The sequence below is a fragment of the Dasypus novemcinctus genome, chromosome 4, assembly GCF_030445035.2.
Source record: "Dasypus novemcinctus isolate mDasNov1 chromosome 4, mDasNov1.1.hap2, whole genome shotgun sequence".
Lineage (NCBI taxonomy): Eukaryota > Metazoa > Chordata > Mammalia > Cingulata > Dasypodidae > Dasypus > Dasypus novemcinctus.
In genome coordinates this window covers 161,133,518-161,159,492 of record NC_080676.1, presented here as the reverse complement: position 1 = coordinate 161,159,492, position 25,975 = coordinate 161,133,518, and the positions used below count along the sequence as shown (strand labels likewise).

At 40.7% G+C, this 25,975-nt stretch overlaps 1 protein-coding gene across 3 annotated transcripts in view; it reads right to left on the bottom strand.

Moving 5' to 3' along the window:
• IGSF5 (immunoglobulin superfamily member 5) overlaps positions 1 to 25,975 on the bottom strand; it is a 49,591-nt gene that overhangs the window by 6,945 nt on the left and 16,671 nt on the right. For 2 of the 3 annotated variants that reach the window (XM_004446615.5, XM_058296262.2), the window contains 6 exons: positions 15,972 to 16,160; positions 12,993 to 13,017; positions 9,444 to 9,544; positions 7,380 to 7,404; positions 4,556 to 4,656; positions 3,318 to 3,388 (listed from right to left, as the gene is read on the bottom strand). In XM_004446615.5, the coding sequence (XP_004446672.1) occupies positions 3,318 to 3,388; positions 4,556 to 4,656; positions 7,380 to 7,404; positions 9,444 to 9,544; positions 12,993 to 13,017; positions 15,972 to 16,160 (512 nt within the window). Of the gene's footprint in view, positions 1 to 3,317; positions 3,389 to 4,555; positions 4,657 to 7,379; positions 7,405 to 7,929; positions 8,468 to 9,443; positions 9,545 to 12,992; positions 13,018 to 15,971; positions 16,161 to 25,975 lie in introns of those variants that run through there. The other variant, XM_058296261.2, reaches the window with a different exon arrangement.

Genomic DNA, 25,975 nt, shown 5'->3' with positions numbered 1-25,975 from the left:
CTTGGCCCAGAGCTTTGTTTTCCTGGGACTTTGTGCTAGCTAGACAATGACAATGAGATGGCAGTGGAGGGGCGAGGGGGCAAGGCTAGCAATGCCAGAAAGACCAACATCGTGATTTAGAGCAGGGGCCTTGAGTCACAGAAGATCAAAAGACCTGAAAACTGAGATCAACTATGTGGGCCATCAACCAGGGGTTCCTACATAACAGAGCCTCTGAGGCACGGGAGAGCTTCTCTGGCTGGCAGGACTCCATGTGTACTGTCGCACATGCACATTCCAGGAAAGTAACATGCCCTGACTCCACGGGAAGGGGACAGTGGGAGCTTTGCATTTGCAACTCCCCAGGACCCTGCCCCATGCATCTCTTCCCTTGGCTGACCTTCATCTGCATCCTTTCCTCTAATAAACTGTAACTGTGAGCATAACAGTGAGTTCTATGAGCAAATTATCACACCTGAGAAAGATTTGGAGCATACCCTGAACTGGCGATAGATGTCAGAAGTAAGGGCTGTCTTGGAGACTGGGCCCTCTAACTTCGTAGTTGGCCTAAACTCACTGCAGCCACCTAGAGAATAACTGGCCCCAGACCCTAAAAAGGCATGCTTGGCTGGTAAAGATTGATCTATGCAAAATTCTACTTGTCCTAAAGTTCTGCCAGTGGAAGTAGAAAATTCAGCCATTAATAGCATCTAGCCAGTTTCTAGTCCAGGCAAGAAGCACAATTTGTCTTTCTGGGTTTCTGATGCGTTTCTTATTAACGCTGTTGCTTTCTGCCAAGATGCACTGCTCCCCTAGGAGCCTCCCTTAAAACCCACAAGTGTGTGTTAACCAGCCGCCAGGCTCAGCACCAGGATGGCTGCTGCTCTCTTTCCACGGGGAGATTATTTACTCTATTTACAGGTTACTTCTTAAATTTCTCTCTCTATTTTCAGAACACTCAGAGCTCCTACATGTCATTCTCCATTTTTGTATCCAAATACATCCTATGTTCTTCTTTCTCCTCATTTATACTTAAAGGGGAATCATCTGATATTACCGTGTTCTGAATTTCCTCCCAGCCCCCCCACCCCCAGGCCTGCAAACTTAGGCTAATGCAGTGAGAAGATGCTTGACAAGGAGAGGCAAACACAGAAAGGCCAGGGAGACAACCATCGGTTAAGTATATTCTTAGGGTACCACACTTGGCTCTACGTGGGACAGAGCCTCAGCCAACCATACTCCTTCATCAGCCCGCGGCTGCCACCCAGTCCTGGGGGCTTTACCATGCCGCAGCCTGTCACCTGCCACTTCTTGTTCAGGAGAAAGGCCCTTCAAAAGGAACCTGCGGCTTCTCCCAGCTCTGGAGGAAATTCGCCAAAAGATATATGTGTCAAAGAGAGCAGACTTCGTGGAAGGAAATTTACCTTACCTTTTCCTGACATCCAGCCCCAAGGAAAATAACTGGCAAGATGGATGTATTAAGCTAAATCCAACTGCAGAAAAAAATATTAGGACTTGGAGCTGCCTGCAAACACTAGTAAATTTCTACACTGGAGAGATATATGGGGCATGTGGAGGCACAATCTCAACTTCTCACAGCTCCTATCCAGAACAAACTCAAGGCCACCTCACTGGTACTGTCGGAAATGCAATGTTTGTTTGGCTTTTCCAAAAGCTAAAAAAAAAAAAAAAGGAAAATGTTCATATTTCCTGGGGACATGATCACAGCATTACATCAAAATGTTTCTTGCTTGAAGTTTCACTTGTGCAGTCAGAAAAACGGTGCTGCTACATATGTTTTGTTCTTTATGATTTGGGGTATAAAAGAATCCTGTTTCCTGCTCATGAACTCTAACTCATACATGTCTGACAACTAATGCTAACTCTGTCAGAAAATTAATATATTGTGTCCCATAGTCTCTAATCAATTTTTTTTTAACTTAGCCATCTTTTGGAAGGACAGAGCCCATCAAAAAGATGCTTAATAAACCCCCTTCTCAAATGGAGGCAGAGTTGGCATCACCATCCCAGAATCCTCAGGACTGGGGACTGAGCGATGGATTAGAGTAGATTTACCATTATTCTACTATAGACTCATTGTTATTCTAGCAATGGGAGAATTTTTTCATTGATGTGGAGGCAGTGCCCACAGGAAGTTCTGAGGGGAGGGAGAGGGGAAAAATAGGTGTAATATAAGGACATTTTCAGGACATTGGACTTGTCCTGAATGACATTGCAATGACAGATTCAGGCCATTATGTATCTTGTCATAACTTACAAAATTGTGTGGGAGAGAGTTTAAACTATAATGTAAACTATAACCCACACTTAGTGGCAATGCTCCAAAATGCGTTCATGAATTTTAACAAATGTACTACACTAATGAAGGACATTGATAATGTGGGAAAGTGTGGGAGAGGGAAGGAGTGGGGCATATGGGAATCCCCTACATTTTTTATGTAACGTTTATGTAACCTAAGTATCTTTTAAAAAAAATAGAATTTAAAAAAGTGTATTAAAAAAAAAGTGGGCCCTGGGGAGAAAAAAAAGATGCTTAATAAACAGCAATCCCTACCGCTTGTGCCTCTCCCTGGAGCTCCAGATTGGTGCATCCAACTGTACACTTAACACCCCCTGTGGACGTCTAACAGACACCCAACATCTGCAATCCCCCAACTAACTTCTGATCTCTCAAAAAAAAAAACCCATTCCAACCCACAGTGCTCCACATCTCGTAAATGGTGACTCCAGCCTTCCAGTGGCTCCAGCTATTTTCCTTACTCATCTTCTACTCCTCCACTTTCCCCTAAAATTCTAATTCCCCCAGGAATTATCTAGCTTTCAAGCTCACTGGCACAGATCTTGCAAAGAGAGCAAACCACATTTTCTCTGTCCTGCTTCTCAGCCAAAGCCCAGCATCCTTCCATGAGCCAAAGCGCCCGAGGGTCCAGGTGCAGGTTTGCCTCCTATGGGCACTGCCTAACCAGGAGAGCAGAGAGTAGACTTACATCCTGCAAGAACTCGGCTCAAAGAGAACAAATGGCAAATTATAAATCCTGCTCAATACTACACTGATTGAATATGTCCCAAGTCGAGTCATAGGCAATGCTGTCAGGTGGTACCTGCCTTGGTCTCGATGCCACTGTTACAAGTGGCTAGAGATAGTCAGGGTTCTAGCTCCATTCCCACCAGGCTGACCACTTGATACAGAGGTGAGCAAAGAGTGTTTTTCCATCATGAACACAAAACACGCACTATTTTATAAACACCGACCATGAGGCAAGTCTTTTCAAAGGGCAAAAAGATTCCACAAGGGAGAAAAAAATGGTTTGGATTACCTGGGGTTGCTGGCTGTTGCGTTCTTCTGAAACCCTGGATTCATCTGGCTTTAAAGGGTGAGAAGAAATCTCTGCAACAGAAAAATGATTTTAGAGTGGCAAGTGATAAAAACCAAGTCACATAGATTAGCAATTCAAATTTTCAAAGAAATATATTTGCTCTACTTCAGAAGACCCAGCAAACAATAAGCTTTATCTGTTACAAGGCTTTTTATAAAATAGTCTTTTCCAGTTACATACTTGTAAAACTTTATTTATTTAAATGACATAAAAATGTGCCAAACTGACTCAAAATTAGTTCTTTTCTCTCTCTCTTTTTTTTGACCTGTGATGCAATAAGTTTGTCTCCAATGGTTTCTTCTTTTTTCATTTAGCTTTATAGCAACGTCACAGGTTCCTCAGTTAACATAGATAATAACGACAATAACAGTAAATCCCTTTAGTCAGCAGTTACACTCCCCCCTTCTTATTGTTCATTCCTGAATCATGAGGGATTTGGACGATGTCCCCTGTGACTGCCTCAGGCTGAGACGGGACATAGTTATTATGGGGCAGAGGTAGTTCTCATCCAGACACATGATGAGTCCACAGCATTACAGCTGAGCAAGAAAAACAAACATGGGACCACCAGGAAAAAAAAAAGGCAGAAATTACCCAAGACATAAATGAGTAGATATTCACCATAGAAAATTTTGCAAAAAGGCCATAGTCAGATCATCAAAGGAGGCAGTCAGTCCTGCATGGAATCTTTTGTTAAATCTGAAGCTTATTACTTGGAATATACATGGGAGGTGGCTATAGTGAATAGAAAGATTGAGTAGATTACCATTCTTAGTGGAAAAAAAAAAAGTTTTGTTTTCAATCTCCTCTGCAGGGGTTGGTTGACTGGCTAAAAATCTCTCCACGGCATTTGTTCTTTCAGTGATGGCCTCCCCTCTCATTGACCTTACAGAAAAGTCTAGGTGCAAATCCTACCCTGCTGCTCACGAGTGAAACTGCCTTCAGAAGTGCCTTCCTCACTATAGTTCTGCATCCTACGATAGGAAATTGAGATGATGGAAGCCTTTTCTATAAATCAGGTGTGGTCTTCCTGTATTTTACCACATCCTGTAAGCTGACTAGAAATAGTCTCCTTGCTGAGTTTCAGTTTTACTGGAATCTTCTTGAAGTTCTGGGGACGTGATCCTCAAGGTATTAAAATGCCTCTTCACACACTTTAGGGCAGAAGCCAAGCTCACCCGCCATGCCAGTTTCATCATAACTGAAGCCATAGTTTTCCTTTCCATCTTTGGTCTTTGTCTCCAAAGTTTCGTTGTTTCTCTTCAACTCTGGGGATATCCTAGAGTTAAACAATTATAAAAAGTCAAGTGTTAAGCAGCAGTGGACACTTGCTTACACAGTTCTGCTATGAGCATTCTTACATTTAGAACTTATAAGACTAGTTTCCTGGGAGTTGGTGGGGGTCAGGCTCCAAGTAGACTGCCTGTGTGCTCACACACTCCCATTAGGGGGAGATGAAATAGTATGGTGACAGGTCCATGGACTCCACTCTTGGTTGGTACTCAATTCCAGAAACCAGTGGCCAAATGAAGCAGGATTCAGCAAAATACCACCCACAGGCCATATCCAGCCCACTGCTTGGTTTTTTTAAAAATAAAGTTTAACTGAAACACAGCCACAACCATTCACTTACATATTGTCGATAGTTGCTTTCATGTTACCATAGCAGAACTGAAAAGTTGTGACAGAGACTGGATGGACTACCAGGCAAAAATATTTACTATCTATCCCTTTATAGAGAAAAGGGTGCCAACACCTGAAATCAAGCAGCTTCCAAGAAGAAGAAAGTTTGGCAATGGGTATCCAAAGAATTAAAAATATTCGTACTTGAACTCTAAGAATTTATTGCAGGAGGACGATCAAGGATACATACAAAGATTTACAGAGAAACAACATGGCAGGAGAGAGTGGGAGTTTTGATGTTGGGGCCCTGGAAAGTAAATACACAAAGGAGCAGATGTGTGGGAAAGAGAGAAGGCTCCATTAGACACGAAATGAGCCCTGGGGAGAGAGACCAGCTTTATGCCTGCCTACAGTTGAGATAGGAAGGAGCTAGGTCCATGGAGCCTTAAGAGAAAAGAGGAAAGCTGAACCCTTGCAGACATCGCCCGCCATATGCTTCAACACATGGCAGCAGAGTTTGGTGAGGAAGTAACTTTAAGTTGGACTCCTTAGGAACTTGTAACTATAAGCTTCTACCCCAAATAAATACCCTCTATAAAAGCCAGCAGATTTCTGGTATTTTTTAACAGCACCCCTTTGGGCTGACTAATACCATGAGTTTTAAACTACTTCTTATGCTAGCTTTAATTTTTCTACAATAAACACCTTAATTCTATAAGGAAAAAAAAAAACTATATTTGAACTTCTAGTGTGTGTGTGAAAATGCACATAAAATTTACCATTTCAATCATTTTAAAGCATACAATTCAGTGACATTGAGTTCATTTACGATATTGTGCAGCCATCGCCACTCCCTAATTTCAGAACATTTTCATCATTCCAAAAGAAAATAGTGCAAAAGAAATCGGCGAGCACCTGAACTCAGCACCACTGGTGCAAGGAGAGGAGCAGGCAGGTGGCGCGCGGCCACCCCAGTGAGCCACCCTCATCCCACCTCCCCGGGCCCAAGTCACTGTTTGCTGTAAGTGCTAGAGCTGCCCAGGGAGGAGGCCAGGCCCAGAGCAGCCCTGCCTGCTTCGCATCCTGATCTTCCACTCTCTAAATGGGAGATAGTGGGCATGTCATTCAACCTTTCCGTACCCCGCAGGCTCCTCATTTATTTACAAAGTGTAAAACCAGCCTAAAATTGTTTTGAGAAGTAAGTAAGATCTCAACAGCGACAAAGCTGACAAGAGTTCCTGGGGTGTATGTCAGGCACTCAATAAGCACCCAACATTATCATCATTAAGACTACAATTTTCTCCCAATTTCCCTGGAGAGTTGGTGCCCATTGTGCTGCTTTTTAAATGACCTGGGACTCCAGAGAATAGAAATGGAAGACTTTGTTTCAGTCAACAAAGGTGAACCAAAGAACTCAGGCTGGGATCTGGCCTGTGACAGCAGTGAAGGGAAACACAGGGAGAATATCTAGGTTCACATTTTTTTCCCCTTGTCTTGCCTCATACCATGTCCCAAAGGAGATGTACTTGCATATTTCTGCTTTGTGGGGGCCTCTCTCAAAACCACATGGTTAAGAGTAAGAGAGAGAAAGTGGAGGACGAGAGAGCTCAGATAAGAATGAACTGTACCTGGCACACAGTGACCATCCACTCTCTATTCACAGCATGTAGCCAAAAGGTATTTTAAACTCTCAGTCCTTTCTTAAAAAGAATGAGCTGTTAAAATATTGAAATCATGATGTGGTTTTGTGCTGAATACCCCCAAACCACTGTCTAAAAATCCCTTTCCTTAGTGCATTTAGGAGCACGTGAATAGTGCAAACATCTCAGCTGGCGGTCGTATAATCTTGTATAGTCTCGATGTGGTTGCCTTACCAGTGCTGGCAGCTACTTCTAGACGGCAGTGGGAATGCTGGGAATTGTTTCAGCTCCTGCTTGGTTGAACAAGCAGCGAACACCACCTGATTTGCCTGCCTGGACAAGTTCGTGTGCCTGGCGGTCATATCCAGTGAGTCCACTGTTCTCCACCACTCAGAAAATTCCAGCAGAACCTCTGCCTGGTTCTTGAACATCCTTGAAACAGTACTCAGCCTCCTAGCCTCGGCTCCAAGCAAGGCCAGCAGACGCGGTGCACAGTGTCCTCTTGTGGAGAGACTTGCAAGTGCGAGACACTAAGTAGAAAATCTGCCACATTCTCTCATGAGCCAGGGCAAGTGGAACACAGACACCAAGCTATTCACTTTACTCTGCAATTAGCGCTGCTCTATGAATTTGTGACTAGCATTCACATCTATTAGAACTATCCATTTTCAGGACACAATTTTCAGGAACATAAGCCCTAGGGTCACACAGTTTTTTTCTAATGTGATTTCAAACGTACCTTATTTTACTTGCATAACTAGATTCTGGAAGGAAAAGAAAAAGAAAAATCACATTAGCAACACCCGGATAATTATTCTGAAAACAAAATCTCACTGATTTTTATAAGCTCCCTAATTTTTAAACACTTCATTTAGATAACTATTTGTAACCCTTAGGCTACCTGTTATATAGGTTATGTTTAACAGGTTTTTCAGTTCCCCCACACTGAATAATCAAATGACTTCTGAGTATTCAAATGGAATCCACTATTTATGATAACAAAAATATGAAGTCCCTGGGTACCTGAGGTAAAGTAAATGTTGAATTTGACTAGTGAGATTATAAAGGCTCCACTCACCCAAGAGGAATTCCTCTGTATTAACAATGACCATTTCCATCCATTCAGTACTTACTGTGTGCCAGCTCAGAGCCAGGGCTGCATTAGGTATTCACTCATTTCATCATTAAAACTACCCAGAGGTAGAATTTACACTAATTATTATTTAGTTATAACTATTTATCAGCATTACCAAAACCATGCATTTTTTAAAACATGAGGAATTATACCATTTAAGCGTTATGTCTTTATTTCTTAGATACATTTCCAATATGAACAAATGGATTCAATTTCCACAGTTGTGTTCTTCAACTGCTACTTCCCTCCCCCCCACACACACACACACACACACAAAAGCTGTCATTAAATTGGTAATGTTTTCATCACTGGATTCTTGGACCGGAGGACAGTCATCATTTGGAGATGGTGAATATCAGAGCTACAATTCCAGTTTTAGACTGTCCCGCTCCAAAGCCAATACTCCTTTCCCCTATGCTTTCCTGTCTTTTCCTTCCAGTACCCCGAGCATGAAAAAATATAACATTTTTTATATCACCATTGTAAGTTCCTTAGCTAACACAGATAATAACAACAAAAACAGTAAATATCTTTAGTCAGCAGTTACACTCCCCCCTTCTTATTGTTCATTCCTGAATCATGAGGGATTTGGACGATGTCCCCTGTGACTGCCTCAGGCTGAGAAGGGACATAGTTATTATGGGGCAGAGGTAGTTCTCATCCAGACACATGATGAGTCCACAGCATTACAGCTGAGCAAGAAAAACAAACGAGGAAAAATATGAAAAAAAAAAAAAGGCAGAAAGTTTTGTTTCACCCATGATTTTGAACAAACTACTTGCTTAATTACTCCAAACACAAGTAAGTGAATCTTCACCCGTAGGAAATTTAACAGAAGCCGTGGTCAGGTTATCAAAGGAGGCAGTCAATGCTGCCTGGAATTTTTTGTTAAAGCTGAAGCTTATCATTTGAAATATACATGAGAGATGGCTAGAGTTAATAGAAAGAATGAGCAGATACCCAATCTTGGTGTAAAAAAAAAAAATGTTTTGTGTTCAATCTCCTCTGCAGGGGTTGGTTGACTGGCTAAAAATCTTTCCATGACATTTGTCCTTTCAGGTGACAGCTGAGGAGGGTCCACACAGCCTCCCCTCTCATTGACCTTACAGAAAAGTCTAGGTGCAAATCCTACCCCACTGCTCACGAATGAAACTGCCTTCTGAAGTGCCTTCCTCACCATGGTTTTGCATCCTACAAAGGCAGGAAATTGAGATGATGGAAACCTTTTCTAAAAATCAGGTGTGGTCTTCCAACATTTTGCAGACCTGGAAGCTGACTAGGAATAGTCTCCTTGCTGAGTTTCAGTTTTACTGGAATCTACTTGAAGTTCTGGGGACATGATCCTCAAGGTATTAAAATGCCTCTTCACACACTCTAAGGTAGAAGCCAAGCTTAGAAAGAGAAAGGAAATTATTTCTGAAAACTCTAAGAGTGCCATTTCCCTTTATTTTAAAAGCTTTAGACAAACAGGTGGATTTTTACTATTAACCTATTCCAAGAATAGGCCTTCTCCTACAATTTCTTCTTCTTTGAAAAATTACCCCAAAAGTAATGACCACCAGTCCCTGAATTACCTGCCCTGTGAAGCTGATGTTTAGCCAGCTCTTCTCCCAAATACCCTCTTTTTTGAGTTTCTTTCTTCTGTTCCTGCCCCACCTGTCTGCTTACCTGCCATCCTGGTTTCATCTGAACTGTAGCCAAAGTTTTCCTTTCCACCTTTGGTCTTTGTCTCCAAAGTTTCATTGTTTCTCTTCAATTCTGCAGATATCCTAGAATTAGACAATTATTAAAAGTCAAGTGTTTAGCAGCGATGGGCACTTGCTCACACAGTTCTGCTCAGAGCATTCTTATAATTTGAACTTGTAAGAATAGTTTCCCGGGAGTTGGTGGGGGTCAGGCTCCAAGTAGACTGCCTGTGTGCTCACACACTCCCATTAGGGGGAGATAAAATAGTATGGTGACAGGTCCATGGACTCCACTCCTGGTTAGTACTCAATTCCAGAAACCAGTGGCCAAATGAAGCAGGATTCAGCAAAATACCACCCACAGGCCATATCCAGCCCACTGCTTGGTTTTTTAAAAATAGAGTTTTACTAAAATACAGCCACAACCATTCACTTACATATTGTCTGTAGTTGCTTTCATGTTACCATAGCTGAGTTGAACAGTTGTGACAATCAATCCCTGTATATAAAAAGTGTGCCAATTCCTGAAATCAAGCAAAAACTTGTGCAGCTTCCAAGGAGAAGAAAGTTTGGTAATGGGCATCCAAAGAATTAAAAAATATTCAGACTTGACCTCCAAGAATTTATTGTTGGGGAACGATTAAGGATATTTGCAAAGATTTATTTGAAAGAACTTTCCTTCATGAACTATTTAATAATAACAGACACTACAAACAATCTAGATGCCCAACAAGAGGGGAGTCATACAACAAATTGTGATATAACTCTAAGATGGAATACCATACAACCATTTCAACCTTGTGAAGTGTAAACTGGTACACCTCCTTTGGCATAGTGTGGTCTGTTATATCTCCTTTGGCAAATTGTGGCAGTTTCATCTACAGCTGACATATGCCCAGCCTATGGTCCAACTTTTCCTATAGATCTACACCCAACAGACTACCAATCAGGAACGAGGTCATATGTTTATCAAAAGATGTATATTGGAGCAGTAGAGTTCATCATGGCCCCCACCCAAAATGTAATATTATAGAATAATAAGACTAAATCAGCTATAGCCACATCTACATGGACATAGGGATAAACATGAATGAGTACATACTAGAGATTCCATTTATATAAAACTTACACAAATCCAATCCATGGGGCTATAGGGAGAGATATAAGAAGAACATTCTCCTTTTGGGAGCTGGAGTCAGGATGGGGGGCCTAGGAAGACTTTTGGGGTGCAGGTGATATTCTAGATGTTCATTTATGTGGTCACTGTCCTGGCACAAATGCTTTGTGAAAATTAATGAAGCTATACACTTACAATATATATATGCTTTTTTATTAATGTTATATATCAATCAAAAGAAAGTAATTAAGAAGAAAACAAAAATATTGTAAGCAAGTATTTCTTAAGAGAAAATAATCTTCAGAATAGAATCAAGTGAAAAGAACGAACTTCACATTTATAATGATCCATATTGTATATGTATACATGTGCAAATGTATGTGTGTATATGAACATATGTAATGTAGGAATATACATGTTTAGATAATTATTTCTAACAATAAATTGTGGGTGAGTTTTAAACTACTTCTTATACCATCATTAATTTTTCTACAATAAACACCTTGATTCTATAAGAAAAGATGTCTTTTTGAGCCTTTACTGTGTGTGTTAAAATACACATAAAATTTACCATTTTAATCATTTTAAAGCATAGAATTCAGTGGCATTTAGTACATTCACAGTGTTGTGCATTTTGAGAATTAAATAAGATCAAAACAGCGACAAAGCTGAAAAGAGGTCCTGGAGTGTATGTCAGGAACTCAAGAGACACCCAACATTATCATCACTAAAACTACTATTCTCTCCCAATTTCCCTGGAGAGTTGTTGCCCATTGTGCTACTTTTTTTTTTCCATGAGCATGAAATTATTTTTATTTTTATTTCATTTATATGTAAACATACAAATAATAAGTGTATAGTAAAAGTTGTGAACCTACAAAGCAAATATGCATAACCTCATCAGGGGACACACATATCAACTCACCACTAACATCTTGCATTGTTGTGAGACATTTGTTACAAATTATGAAAGAATATCATCAAAATCTTACTACTAACTATTGTCCCTATCCTGCATTTGGCATATTTTTCCTTCAACCTATCCTACTATTTTTTTTGTCATTATTTTTTTAATATTACATTAAAAAAATATGAGGTCCCCAGGTACCCCCCACCCCCCTCATCACCCTCCTCCTCCCATAACAACAACCTCCTCCATCATCATGAGACATTCATTGCACTTGGTGAATACATCTCTGAGCACCGCTGCACCTCATGGTCAATGGTCCACACCATAGCCCACACTCTCCCCCAGTCCACCCAGTGGGCCATGGGAGGACATACAGAGTCTGGTAACAGTCCCTGCAGCACCACCCAGGACAACTCCAAGTCCCAAAAACGCCCCCATTGTGCTACTTTTTAAATGATCTGGGACTCCAGAGAATAGAAATGGAAGACGTTGATTCAGTCAACAACGGTGAACCAAAGAACTCAGGCTGGGATCTGGCCTGTGACAGCAGTGAAGGGAAACACAGGGAGAATTTCCAGGGTCACCTTTTTTCCCCCTTGTCTTGCCTTATACCATGTCCCAAAGGAGGTATACTTGCATATTTCTGCTTTGTGGGGGCCTCTCTCAAAACCACATGGTTAAGAGTAAGAGAGAGAAAGTGGAGGACGAGAGAGCTCAGATAACAATGAACTCTACCTGACACACTGTGACCATCCACTCTCTATTCACAGCATGTAGCCAAAAGGTATTTTAAACTCTCAATCCTTTCTTAAAAAGAATGAGCTGTTAAAATATCGAAAACATGTGGTTTTGTGCTGAATACCCCCAAACCACTGTCTAAAAATCCCTGTCCTTAATGCATTTAGGAGTACATGAATATTGCAAACATCTCAGCTGGTGGTCGTATAATCTTGTATAGTCTCGATGTGGTTGCCTTACCAGTGCTGGCAGCTACTTCTAGACGGCAGTGGGAATGCTGGGAATTGTTTCAGCTCCTGCTTGGCTGAACAAGCAGCGAACACCACCTGATTTGCCTGCCTGGACAAGCTCGTGTGCCTGGCGGTCATCCAGCGGGTCTCTGTTCTTAGCCACCCAGGAAATTCCAGCAGGATCTCTGCCTGGTTCTTGAACATCCTTGAAACAGTACTCAGCCTCCTAGCCTCGGCTCCAAGCAGGAGGGCCAGCAGACGTGGTGCACAGTGTCCTCTTGTGGAGAGACTTGCAAATGCGAGACACTAAGTAGAAAATCTGCCACATTCTCTCATGAGCCAGGGCAAGTCGAACACAGACACCAACCATCCACTTACCTTACTCCGCAATTTGCGTTGCCCTGAGAATTTGTGATTGGCATATACAGCTTTCAGAACTGTCCATTTTCAGTACTCAACTTTCAGGAACATAAATCCTAGAGTCAAACAGTTTTTTTGTGTTTTGTTTTTGCATTTTTGGCGTGATTTCAAACGTACCTTATTTTACTTGGATAACTAGATCCTGAAAAAAAAAAAAAAGAGTCACATTAATGAAATCGGGATACTTATTCTGAAAATAAAATCTCATTGATTTTTATAAGCTCCCTGATTTTTATACACTACATTTACATATCTCTTTGTAACACATTAGGTACTTGTTGTGTAGGATATGGTTAATAGATTATTCTGTTCCCCAACACTGAATTATCAAATGACTTCCAAGTATTCAAATGGAATCCACTATTTACTATCATAAAAATACAAAGTCCCTTGGTAAAGTAAATGTTGAATTTGACTAGTGAGATTATAAAGGCTCCACTCACCCGAGAGGAATTCCTCTGTATTAACAATCAACACTTTCATCCATTCAGTACTTACTGTGTGCCAGCTCAGAGCCAGGGCTGTATTAGATAGTAACTCATTTCATCACTAAAACTACCCAGAGGTAGAGTTAACCCTAATTATTATATTGTTATAACTATTATATTAGCATTACCAAAACCATGCCTTTTTTAACTCAAGGAATTATACAGTTTAAGCACTACATCTTTACTTCTAAGGTATATTTCCAGTATGGACAAATGTATTCAATTCATACAGTTGTGTTCTTCTACCCCTACTCCCCTCAGAAAAAAAGCTGCCATTAAATTGGTAATGCTTTCATCAATGGATTCTTGGACTGTAGGAAATGTAGAATTTGAAGACGATGAGTATCAGAGCTACACTTCCAGATTTAGACTCCAAAGCCGGGGCTCCTTACCCCGATGCTTTCCTATCTAGTTCTTCTGGTAATTTAAGCTTTACGGAGGTTTAAAAATATATTAATTTCCTTGTTTTTAGATAACGTTTTCCCTTATTTTTAGTTTGGATAACGTCTGCCAATTCATACTGCAGATTGAAGCTCGTGATCAATCCTATTTGAATGGTAGACGAGAGATTCCTTGGTCTCCCTTGAGGACCCCTGCAGCAGTATGCACTTGGTGCCTCTGACTGGGTCGGGTGGAAGGAAAGAGACCCTCTGGTTCTAGAAAGCTCCTGTGCCAAGGCCTCTGGGTCAAGCTGACCTCAGACATTCTCAGTCAGTCTTGGCTTCACCAGCTGACACAATTATGAAAGAATCTGCTGCTCGATAAGTTTTTCAAGCATTGCAGTAATCATCCTAGGGACACCTGGAATGCTATTGGATTCTTTACATTTCTGCTGGGATAGTTGTCGTTGTGGGTAACACCAGGTGGCGGCAGGGCTGGCATTGTAAATGGACCTTCACAAGCCTTGCTCATAGCCCTTTCCTGGACTTGCTATGGACAAGGGAAAGAAAACCACTCACTCACCCTCACATGGGCTTTTCCTCTCAAAGTTAAACAAGGCTAAAATCTAGGACCTAAACTTTTACATATATTAGTGTTTTTAATTCTCACAACAACTCTGTAGGGCAACACTTGCTATGGGTTGAACTGTGTTCCCTGCCCGAAAAGATATGGTTGATTTCTCACGCCAGGGTCCCTGATTGTGACCCTCTTTGGAAATTTGGACACAGGGACCCAAAAACCCTGGGGAGAAGAACATGTGATAATGAAGAAAGGGCTTGAAGTGATGCAGCTGCAAGCCAAGCTGTAAATTTCTATTGTTTTTGTTACAGCAGCCACTGTACTTATTCCTGCTTTGTCAATGAGAAAACTGAGAACCAGAGAATCATCCTTCCATACATCCTGTCTCAGTCACCAGCCATCACTAACCTCTTACTAGGCTATTGTAGAACTGACAGTGGCCTAAGACAAGCATTAACCAGAATAACCAGAATGTTCTGCAAGTACTTCAAATTAGCTAATGTTCAAAATCATCATCTGAAGGCACAGAACAATCCATAGTCATTTCTGAACCAAAAATTAAGTTATATTCAATCCTTTCCACTTTAAGTACAGTGTAATTTATTTAAGGCATCAATTTGTGGCATGTAGATACAGTAAAAACAAACTCCCTTATAATCTGGGTCAACAGGAGTTTGATGCTTTTCAATTTCTGTTTTCCAGGGAATCAAGTTATATCACAGAATGAATTCCCCAATCACAAAGCAAATCCTTGGAAGAACTAAGGCTAGGCCACTAATTTAGTTAAGGCTAGACCAAATGTTTTGCATGGAATATCTCTGTAAGAGAAATATTCTTGGTAAAAGAGTAAGCATAGTGTTCACTATACACACACAAACACACAAATGCTAATCGAATGGCAGTTAGTGTTAATAAACTTTAAAATGCAATTAAGCTCATATGTACCCTAATATCAAAAATCTAATCTTAAGAAATATCATTTAAATGTTCAAAATATTCAAATAAGAGTAGGCCAAGGTTTTATGAGAGAAAAAAAGGCAAGGACAGACACATACATTCAGCACTTGGAAAACACCAAATTGTTTGTATAACGAAGGCTCTTTTAGCTTCTGAAGTCACTAACTATCCAACTCTACATCTGGCCCAATTTAAGTTAAGCCAGACCCCAAACAAAGCCTTCACTCTCATAAATCTTGTAGTACTTCAAAAAACCTCATTCAGAAGAAATGTGTAATTGTTTTTATCAATTTCATTTTATTTGTATTATTTTTAATAATAGGAGATCCTATTTAGAAAGGCGCCATGTTACCAGCGTCTCGAAAGTGTAAAATCTCGGTCTTCCTGGAGAGGTATCATGAGGTTCCAAAAGGAATGACTTCCTTCCCCGAGAAAATCCTTTCCTTCTCTATGAATTTAGCCTATTTTCTTTCATGAGCTCAGAAAGCTAACATACATTTTGAAAGAGCTGATTAGCTGATGAACTTCAACTGCTTGTATCAAAAGTTCAAAGATAAATAGAAGGGAGCAGATGTAGCTCAAGTGGTTGAGCACCTACTTCCCACTTACAAGGCTCTGGGTTCGATTCCCAGTACTCCTAAAAAAGAGATATATAGAAATCTATAGGCACCAAAAAAAAAAAAAAACTTACCTTTTTTCTTTCTCCTGCAGCAAAAAGAACAAGGGCAGCATTTTCTGCAGCAGCAGTTGCCACAGCAGCAGCAGCAGCAGCAGAATATAATCAGAACAACTGCCACCATCGCTAACAATGCCGTTGCGAGTACAAGGGGTTGCGGCCAGTCAGGCCATGAGCTGCTTGGTTTATCATTATCACTACTACCTATAAGATTGAAAGGAAGAAAAAAAAAAAGAGAAGCTTAGTGATGCTTGCCACTGTCTAATGCCATGTAATCACTGAGTCTGCCACACTCTTCATTAGATTATGTTTTCAAATAATATTGTGACTCTTTGGCCTGCAACAGCTAGGTGTGAAAGGCCAGCTTCCCTTCGTTTGTTTAATTACACAATACTCTTCCATAACAAGACTTACTACTGTCGACAAATAACTGCTTAGGAGCACAATCCTTTTCAAGTACTAGCTGGTTAATGCCTCTCCCCTTCCTGAAAAGTAGATAATAAGGCTGGGCTGTGCCGACAGCTCCCTGCTGCTGGGGTAGTGAGTAACATGGAGAAACTCCATTTATTCCACTCAAGAAATACTTACTGAACACTACTACTAGCCCAGACAAGAGGAACGACATTTGGTTTGCGTTTCCAGGTCCCTACCTTGAAACTCCAGAGCACCAAGGAAATTGGGACAATTAGGGGAGGATCACTTCTAAGAGAAACTTGTTCACAGCCTTCCTCCAGCCACACACAAGCCCCATCCACAGGGTTCCAATCTCAGGTAGCGATTGTTTTCTCCAGGATGCTTTGTGAATGAATCACCTACCTTGGTGTCCACTTTTCCCTCTTGTTTTATAAAGTAGTCATGGAGTTGGGAGACAGAAAAGGCAAGGTAAGGGAGAGCAAGCAGGAAATAAAAGGGAGTGAGAGAAGGGAGAGAAGAAAAAAGCCATTTGAATTTCACCAGGGCTAACACTAGCCACATATGGCTACCTAAATTTGAGATTCTTAAGCTTATGGAAAGTTAATTTTTCAATGCCTCAGCCCCAACAGCCACCTTTAAGTGCTCAGTCACCACAGAGAGAAAACATCTTCACCATCACAGAAACTCTCGTGGGAACTGCATGATGTTCCAGAGAACTCTCATCTCTGTCCCAAAGAGGCCTCCCTGCTGAACCACCACATTGCCGTCAAATCACAAAGATTGACACGGATCTGTTCAACGGAAGTTGCTACTCAGTGTAAGTCAGCCATTCAACCCTGAATGCTTGGGTGGAGTCTCAGTTTAATGCATGCTGTTTTATTAGATTCTAGTCAATAGAAAATATTAAAACAACAGACTTCTCTGGGAAAGAAGATAGAGTTGGCTTTTTAAATCAATGGCTATCCAGCACTTTGGGACTAAGATTAGAGTTGGAAACAGCCTTTGGATGTTCTGCCTTAGAGTTTTCTTTGAAAACTGACCTTTCAATCATATTTGTTATTCCTGTGTCTAATTTAAATGCTTAGAATAAGTTGTAGGTTTGGTGAAAGGTGACATTAATGGCCTGCTCTCTAAAAGCATCAAGAACCTGCATGCTGACTCATGGGCAAACAGGAGTCTGACTGCAAAATAATCCACAGACTTCTCTAGCAGCAACTGCTAAAACTCAGGGACCTCTACACCTTTAAGAATTAATTAAAAAGCTATTCACCTTCCCCTCTTCATGCAAGGCTTCTCTGAGTTACTTATTATGATTTTTAAAAATTTCCATCTAAGGCATTGAGAAATACTAAGTAATTTTGAGCTTCTTTTTTTTTCTTTTTTACATCTCATACTCATTACCATGTCAAATGCCTATGAAAGTGACTGCTGTTACTTTTATCATCTGCCACTTTCTAAACTGGACTTCATGCCCTCAGAGCTAGGGACTGTGACTTACTTTTCTATACCCCACGTGCTTAGTACGTATTAGACAACTAGGGTGGATGGAGAGATAGATGGATGGATGGATAGACAGGTACAGCAATGGGTAGATGGATGCATGCATGGATGGATGGATGGATGGACAGATGGATGGAGAGACAAATGAAGGACTGAGTTCCCTTTTGACCCTACATGTGAAGAGAAGACTATTCTAAGTCCTAAGATCTTTTCGTCTTTGTGCATAACCTAATCGCTCCCTAGAATTTTAAGAGCTTGTATAACACCTGGAACCCAAAGCTAAAGTTAACCAGCTCTGAGATGCTGAAAAAGCAGCATTACTTCTAAAAGATCACCCCAATTAAAGAAGCTAAAAATAAAGAAGCTAAAAAGATTCAGACTTCAATTAGAGGTAAATGGGACTAATCTAAAGATTAAGGAGAATGAAGATACGTGAAAAAGAGCAGACAATAAGCACAAACATTGAGCAAAAACAATGAGCAAAACAGATGAAGAAGCCATCTGGCAGGGGCAGGGGAACCACTCTATCTTCTTTTAAAAAAAAAAAAGATATATGGAGCAAAATAATATCAGCTTTTTAAAGTACTATGGGGACCAAAAGGAATTTATTTTGTTTAGAAAAGGGTTTAAATTTCTGTGGAACACTATCTAAAATAACCTGACAAGTCAGTCTGTTTAAATAGTATAGCTAACATGAAACTTAAAATAGTGAATAAGTTTGTGATTTTCTGTACAGACTTGTTGTAATACCCCAATGCATTTCAAAGTGTTCTGGGAATAAGAAAAGTATTTGCAAAATTCCAAAAAGGACTGGGAAAAAATGTAGAAATGTTATACTTCTTTATCTGGGAAATTCCTACTACTCTCTCAAACAGTAAGAGCTTCTGTTATTAAAACAGAAATCTGTAAGGTAAACCTGTGAAAAAGAAACTTGCTAGTAAGCTGAACACTTGGTCTCAAGGCTTGCACTCATAAAATTTATTTCTGTAATGACAAAGCTAAACCTAACTATAATTAATGCCTTAGAGTCATCTCTAGAGAACTTCTTTATTACTCAAATATGCCTGCCTCTCTAAGTCAAACTCTCACTACCTTCCCCTCTATTTGGGACAGGACTTCCAGGGATAAAGTTTTCCTGGCAACATGGTCCTAGACTTCTGGCAATGCAGGACTTGACAATTTCCAGGAATGGGCCTTTCTGACAATGTGGGATTAGAGAAAAATGGGGAGGAGAAATAAGACAGAATAAAGTTTTAATGGGTAAGAGATTTCAAGTAAGAGTTGAGAGGTCATTCTGGTAGCTACTGTTACACAAGTTTCAGCCAGGTTGTGCAAGAACTACACCTAAGAAAGGTTATAAAATTATTTCCCAATGTAACATGGTTATTTAAACCTATAATTACTTATTAAGTTTGTTTTTCGGAAAGTCTCTGAATTATTCCTATGCCAGATAAGCCCTGGAACCCAGAGGTTAAGCATGATGACTAGCTGCAATCTTCACCCAATAATATCGATGTTGCACCACAGCAGGAAGTAACCAGATTGAACGATGCCCAAATTCCCAAGATCGGGATGTATATTTAACTAGGGGGAACTTGTAATATAAGAAAAAACCAGTATACCTTAAATATTAAGGCATTGTACTGTACCTTATAATGTTAGAAAAAATTCTAACATTCTTGCTCACAGATCTAATATTAACCAGATTTAGCTGCACCAAAAATGTATAACTAGGCACTTCTTCACTCATTATCTTTACTCACATCCATCCTTCATTATCTGTACCTTCACATTCATACCGCCCCCATCATCCTTATCACCCCAGATTGCCTGACCCCAGGTACTATATATATTTTAAGATTTAGAAAAAATCAAAAACTATTTTGTTCCAGATCCTTCTTGAAAATGTCACCAATGATTCACTTTCTTTATTTCAACTGGTATAAAAGCTGTAAGAAAAACCCTTAATGGAAAGACAGATGTGAGACACCCCCATCTCCATCTCCTGTCCTTCTGCCAGGTTGATAAACCTGCTTTCTCTCATGACCATCCAGTGTGGACTCCAATTCATCTGCTCTAGTCAAGAACTCAGATTGACCCCTGGGGGGTTTCCTTCAGAAGTTTTCAAATGTTAGAGGTTTTCCTATTGCTGGGGTTAAACATCAAATTCTGGCTCAATTTTATGTACAAACTTGGAATTGTTACTGGCATAAGGCAACATACTTGTCGCCTCACTTAATAGCCCCTCTCAGTGGCTTTTCCTCCTTCTGGAGAAAAAACTATTTGCATGCCAGCCTTCTATCATTTGAGGCTTACTTTAACAACATTTCCTCTAACCTAACACAGAAATAGTTTTGTCCCCAGGAAGTGCCTATGCAAAGGAAGGGGAGGCCCACCTTGTGTTCTTTAATCCAATCTCCAACTTCTACAAAGTGATTTGGCTGTGTCCACACTTCACAGGAAGTCAGATTTTCCATGGAGTTTCACACCTAAGAGAGACGGACGTTCTCCAGTTCTCCCTGTACTCTGTCTACTCAAGTGTAGCCCAAAGTGTGGTGTGTGTACCATGAGCAAACAGGATTTGGTACTGGCGATACAAAGATGGACCTTTCTTATTTTAATTGTGATTTTTTGACTTAGCATATATTACACTATTTAATTTAGAATGTACTACATATGTGTAACAATATAAGTGTGTATATTTGTATACATATATACATAGATATAGATATCTTTGTTTAGTATGAGGCTAATTTTTAAATGAGTATATTTAAAGAAAATAAATAATAATAGTAATATAGTGATAGATCAAAAATTGCAATGGTGGACAAAAAACATAGTATTTGGGGATGATCTCAGGTATAATCTAACCCCTTCATTATGTAGATAGACCCATCATGACAAAGAGATTAGTCATTCAAGGTCACACGAAACAGGAAATCCCAAATATCCTACTTTGTGTCTTTCCATTCTGTCACACAGCTGGGGAAGATAGAACCCAGGCCTTATATGGAATAAGTATATTTTCAGAGATCCTAAAGGTGGACATTGATCCCTGACTTGGACCTTGGTAGCCGGTGCAGTTGTGCGTGATTCAAGGTGAAGAGCAAATTTGCTAGAGCTCCTGAGTGACTCAGACAGATTATCTCCAAGTTCAACACCACTTGCCTTCTTGCCTATGTGCCTTCACAAAGCCCGTGAGGACTGCAGTACTACATTTACTGTGTGACTATAATCTCAGCTTCAAGACTGGCCTTTACCCATCTGTGAAGAAAAGGAAAATAGTATTTCTCAGAGGCTTTCAAAGGAATGCTGAGAGTTTTAAAAGGGGGCGGAGAGTTTCCTGAAACCAACTATTAAAACAAAATGTCCCCATCGGCATGTACAGAGCATGTGCCTGAGCAGGCTGGAGGGGACACAGAGAAGCTTAGAAACAAGAAAATCAATAACAGGGTGCACTCCTCGGTGGTGCATGCTCTGACTCACAGACAGTCCTAAATGCTTAGGTGTTTTCATCTATAAGGTAGGTTTTGTTATTGTCCCAATTTTGCAGCGGAACTTGAGGCTCGGAAAGGTTAAGTAATTTGCCCAAAGTCACACAGCTGGTAAGGGGACAAGCTGGGCTCTGAACCCAGGCTGTCTGGTGCCCGGCTCTGGGTATACAGTAGCAAGATATGGGGCTGGATAGGGAGGCAGGGATTTTCCAGCCCAGTAGCCCCTAGGAGCTTTAGTCCCTATTCTAGGGCCTACACAGACCAGTTAAATCAGAATCACCGGCACGTGGGCCTGAGCATCAGTGTATGTGCACCTTATACCCTTCCACTGCAGAGTGACCATGACATGCCGCCAGTAGAGAGAACCTCTCTGCTCTAAGCTTCTCTCCCTCATTTTTTTTTTTTGCTTGCTGTCTGCTCTCTGTGTCCATTCGCTGTGTGTTCTTCTGTATCTGTATTTACTTATTTATCCCCCTCCGTGGCTTGCTTGCTGTCTGCTCTCTGTGTCCATTCGCTGTGTGTTCTTCTGTATCTGTATTTACTTATTTATCCCCCTCCGTGGCTTGCTTGCTGTCTGCTCTCTGTGTCCATTCACTGCCCGCTCTTCTGTGTTTTTGTTTGTCTCCCTTTTTGTTGTGTCACCTTGCTGAGTTGGCTCTCCACGGCGCTTGCAGGCTGGCAGCCCTCCACGGTGCTAGCGAGTGAGGCTGCCTGCACGGGAGGCCCCGGGACGCGAACCCAGGGCCTCACATTTGGTAGACAGGAGCCCAACTGATGGAGCCACAGCCGCTTCCCTCTCTCCCCATTTTAAAGGCAAGAAAACTGAACCCCAAAGGTTAGTAAGTTGCCCAAAATCACAGTTAGTGGCAGCATGAAGACAGAGGACTCGTCACGCCTGCCAATTTGCCCCCACAATAAAATTAAGCTTATAAACTTAATTTCATAGATTACTAGAGTCTAATAATAGGTGCTCATGTGTCCTAAAAATAATATATTCATTCATTAGATCATTTCACAACCTATACACTGAAATAAATATAGACAGAAGAAAATCCAGGAGGGTGTACACAGACCTCTTGGGGGAAGCTTTTCTAGTTTTATCTGTGTCTGCAATGTTAGAAAATTTCTATTACTTTTGTGATCAGGAAGATCATCTTCTTAAAAGAAACAGATCTAAACTAAGAATTAGCCCTTTGGACATGCTTTCCTTCAAAGAAGCTTTTTGAACTATAAACCAATAATTGCTCCCTACAACTTTTTTTTTTGCTTGAACTTTTCAGAGCTGCTAAGCTGCCACTGTCATCCTTCTTTCAATGACTTAAGGGGATCATTCCAGAAATGAAGACAAATCCCTTGACCTTTTAGGAAATGGGTGGCAGAGCTGATGTTTATCAGCTCTCCAAAGAAGCCTGAACAGACACCGCCTCAGTAATTCTCGGTTATTGGTAAGCCTGACTGTGAGCTCCTCGGCCGAGCTCGGCTAGCCAAACCTGTAACGAGATCTTCTGCTACTAAAACTTGCATAAAACACACAACATGCAGCCAGCCACCAGCTGCTCTGGATCTTAATGAATAATTTAGAAACAAATTACCCTTTTCCAAATGAGCCCAATAAAGTAAGACTCATTGAACGCACCCACTGTGCTTTTGTCTCCCAGGCTCTCTCGACTCCTGCTGCTGTAATCAAGCCCGCTCACTTCACTAGTCCTAGCCTAAGAAGAATTCAGCTGAATTAAACCCAATAAAGGGAAATTAAGTGCCATCTTGCTCTCCCCTTGCAAAAGACATAATGTGCAGGCAAATTGATCTCCAATTGTACAGGCACCATCCTCCAAACCAGAGCTCTTTGCTGCACTATGACCTTGTTAAGAAATGTGCTTTAAATACTCAGGCTCATTCCATTTGGCACTAATGGAAATTTTCTCAATCTTTCCTTGCAAAGCTTGGACCATACTTTATCATATTTAAATAGCTTAAAAGCAAGCTGGGTTGGATCCTTGGAGAAATAGTTGCTTCCTGGCTGGGCCAGCGAAAGTGCAAAGTGAATTTGGAACTTCTTCTTGGGCCAAGTGATCAAAAACTAATGAGGGCACATCAAAAGGATACCAAAACCAGCCTGCAGAGACTCTCACTGGCCAAATCTGGAGGAATTTGAACATTAAAATGGATAATGATCAGAATAGATTAAAACATGTCGAATAAAAATGAGTCCACACAAAAATTGCTAAAAATAAAAGGAGGAAAGATAAAGGAGAGGACAGTCTTTTGTTTACAGAAGAATGCAAATAATACATTTAGAAAAGACAGAAGCAGAAAACCACTGTTTTGCAAACACCAAGAAATAATTAATTCAAGCAACAAAGTATCAATGGATGCAAAAATTATTAGGTGAAAGACTATTTAGAAAAAGAATATTCATCTGGCATCCATAGATTGCATACAAACTATAAAAGCAAAAGGATATGTTTACAATGAAGATAAATGGGGAATGTCAACTTAGTCAAATGATCAAGCTTAATATTGGAACAAATTGGCATCATGTGCCCACACTACATTACCTATGCCCTGACAAAAAGGTTTAACCGAAAGTAAAGTATGTGGCAGGGGAAATAAGACAAACCCAAATTTAGAGCATTTTTCCAAATGTCCTCTAACTGAGAGAGAGAAAGAATCAAAAATGGCAAAATTTTAGTATTTGATGTGGCTAGGTGAAGGTATTTGGATATTCATGGTTCTACTTTGCAACTTTTCTAGAGGTTTTTAATTGTTCAAAATTACAGGCTAAGAAAGAAAAGCAAGCTAGGTTTGAACTCTAGCTTCATCTTATTATATAGTCTTGGTACAAAGTGCTGTTGAATTTAATAACTTAAAAAAAAAAGTCAACCTTGACTTAAAATCAAAGAAATACAAATTTCTCTATCCTTTCCACTCAACAGCATAGATATTCACAGAAACCAAGCCTAAGCTTCTCTATCTTGTGGGTCACCTCAAGCAGATATATAAATGTCTCCATAAGAAAGCAGAAGAGTAATTGCTATCCCAAAAAGTGAGAGCTCTAGTACTCTGCATTATCCAGAACCCTAAGCCTCTCAGAAGTTTCTAGAAGACAGAAAAAGAAGACCCTTGTACTTGGTTTTCTCTCCTTTGAGTTTGAAAAAACATGGCTGCGAGTTGTTTCTCTAGATAAATTTGACTCTGCAGTGTCAATCAATTATTTCCACAGACACAAGACTGACTGCATTTTGATCTAATTTTAAAAAGGAGAGTTTACAGTAGGGTTTGGCAAACAGGGAGTGCCAAGCCCCTTCTGTTTTTCCTCGCCTACAGAGTAACAAAAATATTGCAATTAGCTGCCTACATTTAGAAGTCAGGAAAGTTCATTTAAAAATCCAGATTTCTAACTTTTCTTGGAAAACTAGAACATCTGGCCATGCTGAGTGCACACTCCCTTGGCAATGCCAGCTGGAACTGCTAAGGATTGCTCTGTTAGACAGAGCATGCACTGGTGCTTCCCCTAAATACCCAGTCCTCCATCGTCTATCTGATGCATGTATTCATGCATGCCTTTATTTCTATTCTCTGCCTGGTCTCTGGGGGCAGTGGAGCTGGAGACCAAGAGAATGAGGGTGCAAACCCAGGCGGTGGGCTTCTGTTGATCAGAGCCCAATCCCTGCCATGTAAAGTACAGAATTTTGGGTGCTTACGACACCAGCACACTAGGTTCTGAATGGCTTTGCTAAGTTCACGGCAACACCATCCCAGTGGCCACCCACACTATCATTGGGATGGATGGAACTAACAGGTGAGCAGACTCTGGGACCAGATGGTCAGGACCATCCCCTGCCATCACTAGCTCTGCAGGAACATTCCCAAACACTGGGTCCCTGTCTCCCCACCTTTAAAATAGGAGCAGTCATTACATTGACTCAGAGGGCAGGCTAATCTGGTTCATATTTGAGAAGTGCATGGCACTTGCTAAATGCTCTATAGTGCTAGTTGTTATTATTATTATTATTATTAGTTATTTTGATTTGGCTGTAGCTTTGTTTCAAATGTTAAAAGATCTTGTGCTACCCTTGTGGGAAAGAGAGGCCAGGAAAGAAGCTACAAGAGAGGCCAAGAAAGGTGCTACCTAGCTTCTAGGTCCAACTTGTCTCCATCTAGCTGTGCGACCTAAAATGAAGCACATCACTTCTTTAGGCCCCTTTCCCTTTTTGGCAAAATGAAGGAGTTAAACTAACTCCCCAGCTCCAGATCCCCACCCCTGCAGTGTAAGTCCATGTTCTCTAGTTGTCCCCAGCAGACTCAGACCCAAAGTTTCTACCACCCTATGAAGGTGCATGGGTAGAGTTTTTGGTGGGCCAAGGTCTCTAGGGCAGATACTTTTTGTCTTTAAACTTTAAACTTATATCACTCAGTCAAGGTAAAATTATATCTAGCCCTGACACTTCCATATACACTGGATTTACTGGGTAAAAAAAAAAAACAACAACAAAAAACAACATAATCCCACTAAGATTAGAAGGAATCCAAAAGAACTGGAATGGTAATAATGGGTAAAAACCGGAGAAAAACACTTATTCAAGTGTTTGGCTCTAAACCTGATGCCAT